The sequence below is a fragment of the Bos taurus genome, chromosome 19 (genome assembly GCF_002263795.3).
Source record: "Bos taurus isolate L1 Dominette 01449 registration number 42190680 breed Hereford chromosome 19, ARS-UCD2.0, whole genome shotgun sequence".
Lineage (NCBI taxonomy): Eukaryota > Metazoa > Chordata > Mammalia > Artiodactyla > Bovidae > Bos > Bos taurus.
The window spans coordinates 49,658,192-49,674,984 of NC_037346.1; the positions used below are offsets into that span (position 1 = coordinate 49,658,192).

The following is a 16,793-nucleotide window of genomic DNA, read 5'->3' on the forward strand; positions in this document are numbered from 1 at the left end:
ACTCCTCAAGCTGGTGGGTCCAGGGCAGGTCCCTGGAAGGGAGGAGGGGGTTGTGAGGGTGGGACGCTGCCCAGAACCGTGAAGGAGTCAGAGCTTTCCCTCGACTTCAAGCTAACGGGATGGCCAGCTGGTCACATTCTTCAGGTGCTGACTGAAATACAGGCTCCTGTGCATATTTTGTGTGTGCGTGTGTGCTCAGTCATATCCAACTCTTTGTGACCCCATGGACTATAGCCTGCCACGCTCCTCTGTCCATGGAATTCTCCAGGCAAAAATACTGGAGTGGATTGCCATTTCCTCCTCCAGGGGATCTTCCCGATCCAGGGATTGAACTGGCATCTCCTGCATTGGCAGGTGAATTCTTTACCACTGAGCCACCTGGGAAGGCCCAAAGGAGATTATTACTTGCAGGAAAAGCAGTGGTCAGAGGGTCAAGATTAGCACGTGTGTTCCTGGAGCCTCCGTTCTCCCAGGGGTGACACAGTGGAGCCCTGATGGACACTGACGTGCAGGGGGAACAGGATAGAGGCAGCAGGCAAGCCCGCTCTTCCTCCTGTAGGGCACCATCACCTCATTCCTCAAGGCTGCTCAGGAAACAGCCCAGGTAACCAGGGCACCCAGCTGAGGGGGCAGGAGCTTGGGAGACCCATGCAGGAGTATCTCTCAACAAAGGCCAGTTAAGGAAGCTTTGAGATCCAACCTCAGGTCTCGGGGTTCCGGGAGGCAGTGCTGAGGGCCAGACGATGCGTCCTCAGTTCACATACAGGCCACCGATTCCTTGGTGGCTGCTGGATGCCGTTCCCTCATCAGGGTCACGGTCCTGCCTACCTCTTAGGCCTGATGATCTGTGTGCGGGCAGCACCCCGGTGTGGAGCCAGCCCTAGGAAGCAGGAGGCCTGGCTGTGGGCTGAGGGGACAGACAGCTCCTCATGGGGAGGGCTGGCTAACGTTTCCCTCTTTGCATCCTGCAAACTCTCACTCTGCCCCATAAAAGGGGAAACTCACTGCTGGACCTGGGCTTCCCAGGTGGCTCAATGGTAAAGGATCCACCTGACAATGCAGGAGATGACGGAGATGTGGGTTCGATCCCTGGGTTGAGAAGATCGCCTGGAGGAGGAAATAGCAACCCACTCCAGTATGCTTGCCTGGAGAATCCCATGGGAGGAGGAGACATAGGGTTGCACAGAGTTGGACATGACTGAGTGACTGAGCACACACACAGGCACTGCTGAATCCAGCCCCACGGTGCACCCCACTTCTGGGGTGGTCTCCTCACTAACAGCCTGGCCCTGGCCTTGACAGTGACGTCAGCAGCACTGGCAGGTGGCCCCTAAAGCCTCTGGTGTGCCTACTCTTCCGCCAAGTTCTATCAGATGTGCATTTATCCAAGCCTCTGCTCCCACACATGACATTTTCCTGTTAATATTTAGGAGGAAGATGTCTGGTTGGCCTCTCCTAGCCTTTCACTGAATACCCAAGGGCCTCAGGCACTAGCACCCTGTGCTGTGCACGTAGCTCCCGCAGGCACCTGGCACCCACCCGTGCATCATCCCAGATTGGAAGAGCAGTTGCTAAAATCACTCCAGAAGGATCCACATGTGCTAACTGTACAACAGGGCGGTTGGAGGGGATGCTATTTTGAGTTTCCATCTGCCTTCCTGATCGCACATCAGGCTCCTCTGGCCCCTTGTTCCACCCTTCCTACATTCCTCGTCCTGACTCAAGTCCAGCCACTGCACACAGTTCTGGGCAGGTCTCACCTGGCCTACAGCGTGCTGTGCACACCAGTGCTGAGGGCCACCTGTGGGATCCTGAAGTCACCCCCCAGAAGAGTAGGAGAGGTAAGGTTTCCTTCCTTCTCGCTCAGGTGGTCAGCTCTCCAGGTCTCAGGAAAGGTCTAGGGGCTCAGCTCCCGTGTCCATGATGGGGGCTGCCTCAAACACAGCATGCTGGTCCTGGACTCTCTCCTCCCCTGTCTTACTCCCCTGCTGCAACTTCCTGGGGACAAAAGCCCAACTCAGGCTCCGCGTTCTGGGCTAAGGGGGTTGGCATCCAGGACGCACAAACATTCTATGTGATACTTGAACGCTCCTGTTAAATCCATACCAAACATTTGCTCAACTATTAGTTGAATGCTTCCTGTGATGGGAACCTCATTACTTCCCACAGCTGGTAAAAAGTCCAGCTTCAGTTTCTTAACTCAACACAGTGAGTCTCAACTAGTCATTAAAAAAAAAAAAAATGAGAGAGGAGAAGACAGGACACTGGTGCGCATGACAGTCACACTCTGGCTGCTCTGCTGTGAATGGATTCATTATCAGGGCACTTTGGCCACCACAGGCAGCCTGTCTTCACCCATTCAAGTGCACTGTCCTCCATGGTGCTGGGCAGTTCCTGACCTCCCAGCAGTATTACTGCCCAGTAGAGGTCCAGCTGGAGCACTGTTGGGGTCTGTCCCCTCAGGAAACTTGGACAGGATGCTTGCTTGGTGGCCTTGCAGTGTGGGCTGTAGGGAAACATCCAGCGGCTGGCTTTAAAGCTTGACTTCACTCTTCATGGGCACGCCCAGGGCAGACACATTCTGACTCTGGGTCCGGTGTGGTCAAGCCTAGACCTCTTTACTGCCTACACCCACCTCATAAAAGGGCTTTTAAATTTTGGAGGCCCTGGCAGTTGGCACTGGGTTTTCTGAATATAACCAGGATTTGCCAAGAGTCTGCAGAAACAACATTTAAAAATAAAGAAAACTGTCACTCATGGGGTGAGCCAAGAGTGACAAGAGCTTTGGGAGACCTGCATCACTTCCTCTCCAGAGGCCCATGACTTTGTCACCTCCTCATCCTCCCCTATGTTCATGTCCCTCGTGGTGGTGGGGGGGGGGGGGATGGGGGTGGGTTGGTGTCAGGCCTCATAGCCTGGCCCCTCTGTTGAGAATCTTCCTACCATGAAGAGAAGAATCTAAACGTCACCCCACCCCCATCCCCAGCCAAATCCTGCACTTTTGAAGTGCCTCTTGGCACTCTGAATGTTTGCAAAAAGCAGACTCTAGCCAAATTTTTATTAGGGGGAAGGCAGTGAAAAGCAAACTTCTGGCAGCAGGAGATGTACAGGAAGCAAGACAGGAGCAGCCAAGCCCAACTCTGATAGCATGTGCTGTGGAGTGGAGGTGCCAGACGCCGTGGGGACCCCTTATCTCTTCCTCCCACTGATTACTGAGACAGTCGAGCTCCAAAGCCCACAGTACGATCTGGAAGTTACAATGTGACTTTTTACCGAGTCCCTTAAAATGGAACTATTCCTAACATACCAACCCTTGGAGCACACCAGGTCCTTGGAAACAAATCCTCAGCTTGCTTTTTTCCCATTGTAGATAAGGATGCATTTTTCACTCATCTGGCCTAAGCGTTCCAATTTTTACAACAGGCTTTGAAAACACTGATGCAATTTAAGGAACAATGACATTTGAAGCAGTGCTTGCAAGACATGAAACAGCAGTTTGGCTTTGTCATAATTGCTGGTTTGTCGAATGATTTGCATTCAACGTTAGTTTGGGTGGTGAAGGTTACGAAGTTGTGCTCACTGACCCAGATGGGTCGGGACGCCCGCGTGACAGCCGGTGCACTCGGGCGCCGCTGAGGCGCCCCGTCCCCCGAGCAGGGAAGCAGTCACCTGCTCTTCATATAGAACCTTTCCATGTCAGATGGCGCAGAGTCTTCCCACCAACCCCACCTCCTGCACAACCCAGGCACTCCAGTAACACAAGTGTCCCTGAGGACAGAGGAGCTGAATAGCTCTCTCGGGAGCCCTCCAGCCCGACTAGACCGCTCCTCTCCACCGCCCGCGGGTCCCCGCTTGATCGGCGTCCCTCTGCGCCAATCGGAGGCGCTCGGCCTCGGTCCCGCCTCCCGGCGAGCCGCCCGCGCAGGCGCTGTAGCCCGAGGTGGGCGGGGCAGCCCGAGGAGCGCGCGCCATGCAGGCCAGGGGGTACCCAGCCGCCCGGGCGATCGGCCCGGCTCGCGCCCCCGCCCAAGTGGTAGGTGCCCGGCTGGCGGGGGTGGGGTGTGGGAGGGCGCCCTGCCCCTCCCCGGCCCTCCCCGCCCCTCTGCTCCAGTTCAGGTCCCAGTCTCTCAGACTCCCGCTTCCCCTCATCCGCTCCTCACGTCACACCTCGGTCCCCCTCACCTCCATCCTTCGACTCTCCGCCCCTTCTCTCTTTTCACCTCCATCCCTCTTCCCTCCATCCTCTTCTTCTCCGCCCTGCTCCATCCCTCCATCCGTCTCCCCTCCGTCTTCCCGGTCTCCGTTTCACACACTACCACCACCTCTTCTCTTGGGCAGCCTGTGAGGATTTCCGCCCAAATAAACGTTTAAGCACCAACAAGCGTGCGGACAGAGTAATCCAGGCTCATCTTTGGCAGAAATTCACATTATCTTTTGTATTGTAGATCTTGAGAACAGTAAAAATATTCTCTCCTTTTTTCCTTTAAAAAATAATTCCAAAGTAAATATGTAAGTAAGTTAGGGAGCTACTTTTGTGGATAACATAAATCTAGGAAGGGAATAACACTGTTGAATTAGATCTTCGGAGTAAAGAACTTGCCTTGACAGAACTGTATTTTCAGTACTTTTATCTGTGAGCTTTTCATAACCATATAAAGATTTAGCATTTAAAACTCCTATCTATGCTTTGTATAGATGTATTTGCACATGTGTATGCATATATGCATACGTACACACTCACTTGAATGACCTGTGTTTCTGTTTTCTTGTTTAGAAATATGTCCACTCTTCTTTAAGGTATAAACTCAAGAGTGGGGACTGACTGTAACTTCTATTTTCGTACCCAAAGTCTGTATTGCTTAATGTGGCAGTATACAGAAGATAAATCCTGTAATCAGTTGTTTTGTTGGCACTCAGGTTTCACTGTTTTTACTTTACACACTTCAGAAATGTTTGCTTTATGTGGGCCCTGTGAGAAGAGGATAGTGCCAAAGAGTCCTAAACTGAATAGAGCAAAGGAAGAGAGTGCTGGAGGCAGGTTACCTCCCTCTTCCCCAATGTGTGTATTAGTTGCTCAGTAGTGTCTGACTCTTTGGGACCCCAGGGACTGTAGCCCTCCAGGCTCCTTTGTCTATGGAATTCTCCAGGCAAGAATACTGAAGTGTAGGGGGGGGTACTTAAAAGGGTTTCTTTGTTGCAGTTCCTCCAACATCATGGTTTACTGAAAATGCTTATTTCATGAGTGGGTTCAAAGATACACAGATGCTTGTTTCAACCAAAATGATGATGTTTCTGACCACTGATTGGGAACCACATGAATTTGCCATTGAATTGGGAACATTTTTGATGCCTTTCAGATTTTGTTTCCTTTTTAAAAGCAACCAGAAAGACCAATTCAGGGAAATCTAAGACAACAAATCTTGAGAGGAGGCGTAGGCACCTTTTGTTTGTCAGGTGGTACTCTCCCTGGAATCCTTATTCTGGGTTGTTCTGTAAGTCATGTCTCGCTTGGAAAATGAGCATTGTGCAGATGGTAATGGGGAAGTAAATTAGAGTCTTGGAAAGAGAATTCAGTTTCCACACTTGTTTCTCAATTCATTTGTTTTGAATTCCAGTCTGTTATCCTCCCGGTCCATGACGCTGAACCGTGGTTGGACGAATGCTTGGGGTCGGTTTTGCAGCAGGACTTTGAAGGCTCCATGGAGCTCTCCATTTTTAATGATGCCAGTAAGGTATTTACAAACTTCCTGTTGGTCATTTAGCCTTAGTGTAAGTCACCTCTGACCGTTTGGAGGAAAGTTTCCTGACCTGCCGACCTCCTCGTACTTTCAGGACAAGTCCATGACTATCATCGAAAAATGGAAAAAGAAGCTGGAAGGTTCCGGCATCCTCGTGGTCATTGGAGGGCATGAGTCTCCTTCTCCCCGAGGAGGTCAGTAACCGTGTTTAGTTTATTATTCTTATCAACTTATGTACTTAAATAGTTTCCTGTTGTTTAAATCTTGGTGAAAAGTACGCTAAGTAACATTGGAGTGTACCACTTATTAAGGACCCGGTAGGCCTGGCTTTCTTGTGCTTCAGTAAGGATTTGTGTACAACCTCTGCTCATTCTTGTTTTTACTTTTTACTTTGTATTGGGGTATAGCCGATTAACAATGTTGAGATACTTTCAGGTGAAGAGTGAAGGGACTCAGCCATACACATACGTGTATCCGTTTTCCCCCATACTCCCTTCCCATCCATGCTGCCACATAACGTTGAAACCCTGCTCATTCCTTACTTATTTAGCCTAACAGAAAGCCCTTAAGTGTTTTTATTCCTGGTGTGATTGGTCATTATTGATCATTTCTAATTCTTTTTTTTTTTTTTTTTGGCTCTACTGGGTCTTTGTTGCTGTGCGTGGACTTTCTCTATTTGTGACCATCAGGGGCTGCTCTTTGCGGTGTACCGGCTTCTCACTGCAGAGGCTTCACTTGTGGAGTATAGGCTCTAGAGCACACGGGCTTTAGTAACTGTGGTCTGTGGGCCCTAGAGCATGGGCTCAGTAGTTGTGGCCCATGGGCTTAGTTGCCCCTCGGCATTTGGGATCTTCCCAGACCAGGGATCAAACCAGTGTCCCCTGCATTTCTAGGCGGATTCTTAACCACTGAACCATCAGGGGAAAAAAAGTGAAAGTTGCTCAGTTGCCTCCAGCTCTTTTCAACCTCATGGACTGTAGCCCACCAGGTTCCTCTGTCCATGGAGTTCTCCAGGCAAGAACACTGGAGTGGGTAGCCATTCCCTTCTCCAGGGGATCTTCATAAACCCAGGGATTGAACCCAGGTCTCCCGCATTGCGGGTGGACTCTTTACCATCTGAGCCACTAGGAAGCCCTGGACCACCAGGGAAGGCCCCTCTAATTCTTAAAATTCTTTTCTTGTGACATTAGATTTGTTTTTGTCCATTTAAAAAACAATATTCTTGAAGAATCAGCTTTTGGTTTCATTGATTGTTTATATTGTTTTTCTTTTTCCTATTTTGTCTGTTTTCTATTTCCACTCTGAATTGCATGATTTTCTTTTTTTCTGCTTACTTTGGGTTTAATTTATTCTTTTTTGGAATTCTTAAGGTGAAAGCCGAGGTCACTGGTTTGAGACCTTTCTCATTTTCCAAAACAGACATTTAGTGATATAAACTGCCCCCTAAGTATTGCATTAACATCCCACAAATTCTGATATATTGTGTTTTAATTTCATTCAGCTGCAAAATATCTTCTAATTGCTTCCTTTGATTTTTTATTTGATTTATGGATTATTTGAAGTAGAGTATTTAGTTTCCAAATATTTGAGGGATTTTCCAGATATCTTTATGTTATTTATTTCTTATTCTAATTCCTCTGACGTAAGAGAACATACTTTTTTGATGTGAATCTTTTAAGTTTAGTAAGATTTACTTTACAGTCCAGGATAAAGCCTATCTCGGCAAATGTTCTGCGTGCACTTGAGAAGGTTGTGTATTTGCTGGTGTTGGGTGGAGTTCTCTGTAAACACAAATCCAGTTGAACACAGTCTTGTTTAAATCTTCTGTATCCTTGCTGATGCAAGGTCTGCTTGTTTTATCAGTTACTGAGAGGGGGTATTGAAATCTCCAACTCTAATTGTAGATTTATTATTCTTTCTTGCTGTTCTATCATTTTTGGCTTTATGCATTTTAAATTTTACTCTGTTAAAATTTGAGACTGTTGTGAAGAATTGACCCCTCCATCATTATGAATAACCCTCCTAATCTCTGGTAATGTTCTTTGCTCTGAAATGTACTTTGTTTGCTATTAATTTAACTGCTCTGGCTTTATTTTGACTAGTGTTAGCATAGTGTATCTTTTCCATCATTTTTCCCCTTAACCCATTCCTGTCTTTATATTTAAAGGATGCCCCCTTTGTTATAGATTCTTGTAGGGGCTTCCCAGGTGGCGCTAGTGGTAAAGAATCTGCCTGCTAACGTAGGAGATTGAAGAGCCATGAGTTAGATCCCTGGGTCAGGAAGATCCCCTAGAGGAGGGCATGGCAATGCACTCCAGTATTCTTGCCTGGAGAATCCCATGGCCAGAGGAGCCTGGCGGGCTACAGTCCATAGGGTCACAAAGAGTCAGGCATGACTGAAGCGACTTAGCATACACACACACGTAGACAGCATATGATCATGCTTTTTAAATCCAGTCTGACAATCTCTGCCTTTTAACTGGGATGTTTGCATTAGATACATGTACTGTGATTATTGATGTGGTTAGATCTGAGTCTCTCTTCTTGCTATTATTTTGTTAGTCACATCTATTCTTCACTCCATTTTCCTCTTTTTCTGCCATTGTTTGGATTAATCAAGTATCTTTTATAACAATGTTATTGAAATATAATTTATACACCACGTAAGTCACCCATCAAAATGTATAATCAAGTTGTTTCTAAGTAGGTTCCCAGATGTGTGCAACCACCACCGCAGTCAATTTCAGAACATTTTCATCACCTCACAAAGGAGCCCTGCGTCCTTTAGCTGTCACCCTCCATGCCCTATCCCCCCAGTTCCGTGCAACCATGGACTTACCTTCTGTCTATAGATTTGCCTATTTTGGACATTTCAGATAAACTGAATCATACAATACTTGTGATTTTTGTGACAGGCTTCTTTCATTTTTCAGTGTTTTTAAGGTTTCTGTTGAGGCATGTATTAGTACTTCATTCCTTTTTATGAGAGAATAATATTTAGTGGTATAGGTGTACCACATTTTGTTTATCCATTCACCAGTTAAGGCACATTTGGGTTGGTCTACTTTTAGGCTGTTGTAAAGCATGCTAGTGTAAACATTTGTGTATAAATTTTTGTTTGAACACAGGTTTTCGGTTTCTTTGGGTATATACCTTGTAGTTGTATTGCTGGGTCATATTGTAATTCTTTGTTTTAACACGCTGAGGAACTGCTGAACTATTCTCCACGTCAGCTGCACCATTTTACAATGCCACCAGCCATGTATGAAGGTTCCAGTTTCTCCACATCCTCACAAACACTTCTTATTTTCTGGGTTTATTTTTGTTATGGCCATCCTAGTGGGTATGAAATGGTTTCTTATCTCATTGTAGTTTTTATTTGCTTTTCCCTTCTGACTAATGATATGGAACCTCTTTTTGTGTTTGTGTTGGCCATTTGTGTATCGTCTTTGGAGAAATGTCTATTCAAGTCATTTTAAAATTTGATTGTTTTTTTCTTGTTGAGCTACAAGTTCTTTACATATTCTGGATACTAGACTCTTATCAGATATATGATTTTCAGATATTTTCTTTGGGTTGGGCTGTCTTTAGGTTGTCTTCTCATTCTCCTGAGAATATCCTTTGATGCACAAAAATTATAATTTTGATGAAATCCAATTTATTTTTGGATTTCACCATGTACTTTTGGTGTCATATCTAAAAACTCATTGCCAAATCAAAGTCATGAAGATTTACTCCTTTGTTTTTTTCAAAGAATTTTATAATTTGAGCTTTTCTATGTAGGTCTTTGTTCCATTTTGAGTTCATTTTTTATATAGTGTAAAGTAAGTATAACTTCATTCCTTTGCATGTAGATGTTGAGTGGTTCTGACAGTATTTGTTTCAGACTATTCTGTCTTCATCGAAAGTCTTGGTACCCTTTTGAAAATCAGTTCAGTTCAGTTGCTCAGTCATGTCCAACTCTTTAAGACCCCATGGACTGCAGCATGCCAGGCTTCCCTGTCCTTCGCCAACTCCTGGAGCTTACCCAAACTCATGTCCACGATGAGTTAGTGATGTCATCCAACCATCTCAGCCTCTGTCATTCCCTTCTCTTCTTGTCTTCAATCTTTCCCAACATCAGGGTCTTTTCAAATGAGTCAGTTCTTTGCATCAGGTGGTCAAAGTATTGGAGTTTCAGCTTCAGCATCAGTCCTTCCAATGAATATTCAGGACTGATTTCCTTTACGGTTGACTGGTTGGATCTCCTTGCAGTCCAAGGGACTCTCAAGAGTCTTCTCCAACACCACAGTTCAAAAGCATCAATTCTTCAGCAGTCAGCTTTCTTTATAGTCCAACTCTCACATCCATGCATGACTATTGGGAAAAATGTAGCTTTTACTAGACGGACCTTTGTTGGCAAAGTAATGTCTCTGCTTTTTAATATGCTGTCTAGGTCGGTCATAACTTGTCTTCCAAGGAGCAAGCGTCTTTTAATTTCATGGCTGCAGTCACCATCTGCAGTGATTTTGGAGCCCCCCCCCACCCAAATAAAGTCTGTCACTGTTTACATTGTTTCCCTGTCTATTTGCCTTGAAGTCATGGGACCAGATGCCATGATCTTAGTTTTCTGAATGTTGAGTTTTAAGCCAACGTTTTACTTTCCTCTTTCACTTTCATCAAGAGGCTCTTTAGTTCTTTGAAAATTAGTTGCTGGAAATGAATGCAGTTTCTGGACTCTAAAGCCAGTAAGTATCACACTGCTTTGATTACTATAGCTTTGTGATAGGTTTTGATATTGGGAGGTAAGAGTCTTTCAACTTTGTTTTCCTTTCTCAAAATTGTTTTACAATTTCATATGAACTTTGGGTGGGCTTCTCAGGTGGCACTAGTCATGAAGAACTCACCTGCCAATGCAGGAGACACGAGTTCGATCTCTGGGTCAGGAAGATTCCCTGGAGGAGGGCATGACAACCCACTCCAGTGTTCTTGCCTGGAGAATCCCATGGACAGAGGAGCCTGGCAGTCCATAGGGTCACAAAGAACTGGACACAACTGGAGTGAGTTAGCATGCACACATCCATGACCCTTAGGATCAGTTTTTCCATGTTTTTAAGAAGGACCATTAGAATTTTGATGGGGGATGGCTTTGAATCTGTAGATCTATTTGGTTTGTAGTATCACTTTGGAGCAGGAAATGGCAACCCACTCCAGTACTCCTGCTTGGAAAATTCCATGGATGGAGGAGCCTAGTTGGCTACAGTCCATGGGGTTGCAAAGAGTCAGACATGACTGAGCGACTTCACTTTCTTTCTTTTTGTAGTTCCTTTTGGAGAAGGAAATGGCAACCCACTCCAGTGTTCTTGCCTGGAGAATCCCATGGACAGAAGGGCCTGGTGGGCTACAGTCTATGGGGTTGCAAAGAGTTGGACACGACTAAGCAACTAACACACATCACTTTAACAGTAGTAAGACTTCCAGTTCGTGAACACAAGAGTGTCTTTCCTTAGGTCTTCTTCGATTTCTTTTATCAATGCTTTGTAACTTTCAAGGTACAAGTATTTCACCTCTTTCTTCAGCATTTGTTTTTTCATTGATCTTGTGAATGGAATTGTCTTTTTAATTTCCTTCTCAGATTGTTCATTGTTAGTGTAAAGGGAAACTGATTGTCCTGCGTGTTGATCTTGTATCCTGAAATTTTGCTGTACTTATTTATTAGCTCTAGAAGTTATTTTGTGTGTGAATTTTTAGGATTTTCTATATTTAAGAACATGTCATCTGCAACTGAAATAGTTTTACTTCTTCCTTTTTAATTGGATGGCTTATTTCTTTTTCTTGCCTAATTGCTCCAGCTAGAACTTGCAGTGTTTAGTAAGAATGGGGAGAGGAGACATCCTTGTCTTGACCCTGATCTTAGGAGGAAAGTTTGTGGTGTTTCACCTTCGAGTATAATGTTAGCTGTGGATTTTTATAAATACGGATTTATAATCATGCTAAAGAAGTTACCTTCAATTGCTAGTTTGTTCACTGTGTTTTTCTTAATCATGAAAGATTTTGTCCATCCTTTTTTCTATATCAGTTGAGATGATCATATAGGTTTTTTTCCTTCAATTCTATGAACGTGATATATTAACATCAATTGATTTCATATGATGAACTACCCTTGCATTACTGGAATAAATCCCACTGGGTCATAGTGTATAATCTTTCTAATATGCTGCTAGATTTAGTTTGCTAGTATTTTGTTGAAGAGTTCTATAAAGATTCATAAGGGATATTGGTACGTAGTTTTCTTTTCTTTGGATGTATCTGTCTGGCTGTAGTATCAAAGTAAGCTGGCTTCATAGAATGAGTTAAGAAGTGTTTTCTTTTCTTCTTCTTTTTTATTTTTGGACGAGTTTGAGAAGGATTGTTGTTAATTCTCTAAATGTTTTGTAGAATTCATTAGTGAAACCATCTGATCCTAGCCTTTTTGTTGGGGGATTTTGATTACTGATTCAGCCTCTGTTTTTGTTATAGGTTTGTTCAGATATTTTATTTCTTCTTGAATTAGTTTCGGTAGTGTGTTTATAGAAATTTGTCCTTTTCATCTAAGTTTCTAATTTGTTGGCATGTAGTTGTTCATAGTATTCAATTATAATCTTTTTAGGCTTCTGTTAAGTTTAGTAGTAATGTACACACTTTTTGGGGGGCTGTGCTTCACAGCTTGTGGGATCAAACCCACACCCCCTGCAGTGGAAGTGCAGAGTCAACCGCTGGGCCACCAGGGAAGTCCCCCCCGCTTTCATTTTTAACTTTAGTGATCTGAAGCATCTTTGTTCTTAGTGTCGCTAAAGATTTGTCAATGTTGTTGATCTTTTCAAAGAACCAACTTTTGGTTTCATTGAGTCTCACTTTTTTTTTTTTTAAGTCTCTATTTCGTTTTGTCTCTGCTCTGAACCTTTTATTATTTCTTTCCTTCTGCTAGCTGTTTGTTTAGTTTGTTCTTCTTTTTCTAGTTCTGTAAGGTGTAAAGTTAGGTTGTTGATTTGAGATCTCTTATGTAGACACTTATAGCTATAAATTTCCCTCTGAGCACTGATTTTGCAGCCTCCTATAAGTTTTGGTGTGCTGTATTTTTATTTTGGGCTTCTCTGGCAGCTCAGCTGGTAAAGAATCCACCTGCAGTGCAGGAGACCTTGGTTTGATTCCTGGGTTGAGAAGATCTCCTGGAGAAGGGATAGGATACCCACTCTAGTATTCTTGGGCTTTCCTGGTGGCTCAGACAGTAAAGAGTCCATCTGTGATGCGGGAGACCTGGGTTTGATCCCTGGGTGGGGAAGATCCCCTGGAGGAGGGCATGGCACCCCACTCCAGTATTCTTGCCTGGAGAATCCTCATAGACAGAGGAGCCTGGTGGCCTACAGTCCATGGGGTCACAAAGAGTCGGACACGACTGAAGCTACCAAGTACAGCGCGTTAGGTCTTTGAGCATGTGTATAATGGTTGCTTTGAGGTCTTCATTAAATCAAACACATGATGCTCTCACTGGAAGTTCCTGTGCCCTCTTTTTCTTTGGTGTCTGGGTCTTGCTTTCCTGTTTCTTCACTTGTCTCCTAATTTTGTTAGAAACTGGACATAGTAGATAACATGTCCCAGGTTCTGGTTTCCCCTCCATCTAGGGTTGTTACTCTTATTGACTTGTTTGCTTGTAAAGTGACTGCTGGGATAGTTTTAGTAAAGTCCGCTCCCCTGTGGCTGCAGTGTGAAACCTGTAATGCTCTGTCTCAGGAGTGCCATGCCGGGCGTGCCCATAGTCATCCTGAGGGGGCAGCGGTGTGGGCTGGCCTCTCTTTCCCTGACCACACCCAGCTGTCAAGCTCCACTGATTGCTGACTGCTTTACTGTTTTCAGCGATACCTAGGGGCATAAGAATAATTCAAGTGAATTCAAGCTCCTTCAAAGGAATAGTTCTTGAGGTCAGTGTTTAAAATAAAGTTTGTTCTGACACCGGGAGGGCTCTTCCCAGCTGTCTCTTACCAGTTTATGTTTGACAAACTAGTCGTCCCACAGCTTAACCTGTATTGTTGATGAATCTATCCGTCGCTCTTTGGAAGAAAAGCTGTGATTTCCTCTTCTAGCTGCCTTTACTTCTGTTTTGAGTGTACCCTAGGGCTTAAACTTCGCACCCTAATGCAAGTGAAGTAGGGGAAGGGCAGCAACCCTTTATCTCTCTTCATATGAACCCCCTACCCCACAAGCCAGGGCAAGGGCATTTGGGTCCCCAGTTTTCTTGGTGATACCACACCCAAGGTAGACAGAGCATACAGTGCAGCATGGGGGCTGGTGGGAAAAGGGGGTCCCACTTTTCGACTGCTCTTGCCTGGGCCTCACCCTCAGCAGCAGGTACCTGGGGTCAAGACGAGAAATGTCGATGCCCGATCTCTTCCAGGAAAACAGCTTTTGACAGGCCAAGCAGAAGGGGGAAGCTTGTATTTTTGGCTATATCTGTCTAGGGTGGCTTTCCGCCTTAGGGGGAGGGAAGGAGCAGATCTCAGCTCAAATATCTTGTTGTTGTTGTTCAGTCGCTCAGTTGTGTCCAATTCTTTGAGACCCGATGGACTGTAGCGTGGACTGCAGCCAGACTTCTCTGTCCTTCACCATCTTTTGGAGTTTGTTCAGACCCATGCCCATTGTCTTCAGTGATGGCATCCAGTCATCTCATCCTCTAACGCCCTCTTTTCCTGCCTTCGATCTTTCCCAGGATTCAGGCTCCTTTCCAGTAAGTCGGCACTTTGCATCATGTGGCCACAGTATTGGAGCTTCAGCTTCAGCATCAGTACTTCCAGTGAATATTCAGGGTTGATTTCCTTTAGGACTGACTGTTTTGATCTCCTTGCAGTCCTAGAGACTCTCAAGAGTCTTCTCTAGCACCACAGTTCAAAAACATCAATTCTTTGGCACTCAGCTTTCTTTATAGTCCAACTCTCACATCCATGCATGACTACTGGAAAAACCATAGTTTTGACTAGATGGACTTTTGTTGGCAAAGTTATGTCTCTGCTTTTTAACATGCTGTCTAGGTTGGTCATAGCTTTTCTTCCAAAGAGCAAGCGTCTTTTAGTTTCATGGTTGAAGTCAACATCCACAGAGGTTTTGGAGCCCCAGAAAATAAAGCCTGTCACTGTTTCCCCATCTATTTGCCATGAAGTGGTGGGACTGGATGCCACCATCTTCGTTTTTTGAATGTTGAGTTTTAAGCCAGCTTTTTCACTCTCCTCTTTTACCTTTATCAACAGGCTGTTTAGTTCCTGTTCCCTTTCTGCCGTAAGGGTAGTGTCGTCTGCATATCTGAAGTTTTTGATATTACTATTATTGAGTTTTAGTAGATTTTCTTGAATAATTTTTTTTTTCATTTGCTTGGTGCCCTTAGGGCCATTTCCAGAGACTGTAAATGGTTGGGTTTTTAAAAATAAGTTTCACCAGTTTTGCTGGCAAGCAGCTGTGGAGCTCTGCTTACTATCATACCAGCTCCAATAAAAATTCCTTATGGTTCTTCTTCATCTTCTTTGTTGGCTTATTAGTTACAGTTCCCTTTTTTGCTGTTTTAATGGTTGATTTGAGTTTATAGTATATACAACTTAGCAAGTTCAATCCCTCAAATGTGTGTAGAACTTCATGTATAGTGTGAGAACTGGACAGTGCACGTCCATTTCTCCCTTCCTACCTTTTTTGAGGCTGTTGTCATGCATTCTACTTTTATATGTGCTGTAGACCCCACAAATGCTGGTATTAACTTAGTTTAAACAGTCAATCATTTTTTTAAGGGATTGAAATAATAAGAAAGAAAATTACTCATTTACTCATTAATTATGGTTTTCAGTGCTCTTCATTTCTTTGAATTGAACCAGATGCCCATCTGCTTTTCCTTCTGCCTGAAGGACTTTTCAAAACATTTCTTGCAGTGATGGTCTGTTGGCAATGAATTCTTACACCTTTCGTATGTCTTTATCTGGTGCATTTGAGTGTTGGCTGGTGAATCCTGTGATGATGAAATTTCATCACAAGCTTTATTATCCTTCCTTTAGTCCATGAGAAGGAAATGGCAGCCCACTCCAGTACTCTTGCCTGGAAAATCCCATGGATGGAGGAGCGTGGTAGGCTGTAGTCCATGGGGTCGCAAAGAGTCGGACTCGACTGAGCGACTTCACGTCTGCCCCCAGAGCCCTTCCCCATTCAGGTGAGCCTGTCTCTTAGGTAACCTGCCTGTACTGCTTTTGCCTTCCTCCCTTTTCTTCCCTTCTGTTCGTCCTTCTATCTTACTCTGTTCCTTTTCAGAGTGGACGGGGAGAAGAGAAGGGGAGGCCTTAGGTGGCTGGTCTTGTGTATTTGTGGGAGCAGCTTCTCCCATCCTGTGCTGCCTCCTGAACCTGCAGTTCTTGTGCTTCGCAGAGATGGAGGGACGGGTGGGCAGTCAGCTCACCAAACAGCAGTGGGTGGAGGAAAGACCACACTGCAGAAGTTCTTGCCAAGCAAGGCCCCAAATTGTGGTGCTGGGTTTCCTTCCACACTGGCGTCCGACCTCTTTCTGTCTCCTCTTGAGGCTCCTACAGTTTTTTAGTTGGGTGTTCAGAGCCTTGTGATCTCTTGATCCAGGTGTTGACTTGGGTAGAGAGGGAAGACTCCCAGTTTCTTTGGTTCCCTGTCATATCCAATGCCAACAGTTTATCACATTATCTTGGATTTTCTAGTTAGGCAATCTAATCCTGAATAAATATTTTAATTTTGTTTCTTTATTTCTGATTTATTCTTTATTTTCATAAGTAGTATTGGGGTAGGAAGTCTAGAAGAACAATGTGGGATCACATTAACTAGTCCTTTTATTGTGCTGGCTTAGTGGAAATGTTTGTAGTGTTTCTGTGCTACAAGCATGATATTTACTATTGCTTTCTGATAGATACTTTTATCAGGTACCTTGAGATCTCTAATTTTGTAAGCCTTCAGAAAATGAGGTGTGAGTATAGAATTTAGTTAAATGTCTTTTAGATATCTGTTAAGGTGATTGTTTTTTTCTTTCCTCCTAACGTTTTTATTATG

At 44.6% G+C, this 16,793-nt stretch overlaps 1 protein-coding gene across 6 annotated transcripts in view; it reads left to right on the forward strand.

Moving 5' to 3' along the window:
- Positions 1-3,937: 3,937 nt before the first annotated feature.
- The window catches only part of B3GNTL1 (UDP-GlcNAc:betaGal beta-1,3-N-acetylglucosaminyltransferase like 1), a 131,641-nt gene continuing 118,785 nt past the window's right edge, over positions 3,938-16,793 (forward strand). For all 6 annotated transcript variants that reach the window (XM_024980962.2, XM_059878600.1, XM_024980960.2 and 3 more), the window contains exons 1-3: positions 3,938-4,033; positions 5,616-5,732; positions 5,833-5,932. In XM_024980962.2, the coding sequence (XP_024836730.1) occupies positions 3,971-4,033; positions 5,616-5,732; positions 5,833-5,932 (280 nt within the window). In that variant the 5' untranslated portion in view covers positions 3,938-3,970. The remainder of the gene's footprint in view (positions 4,034-5,615; positions 5,733-5,832; positions 5,933-16,793) is intronic.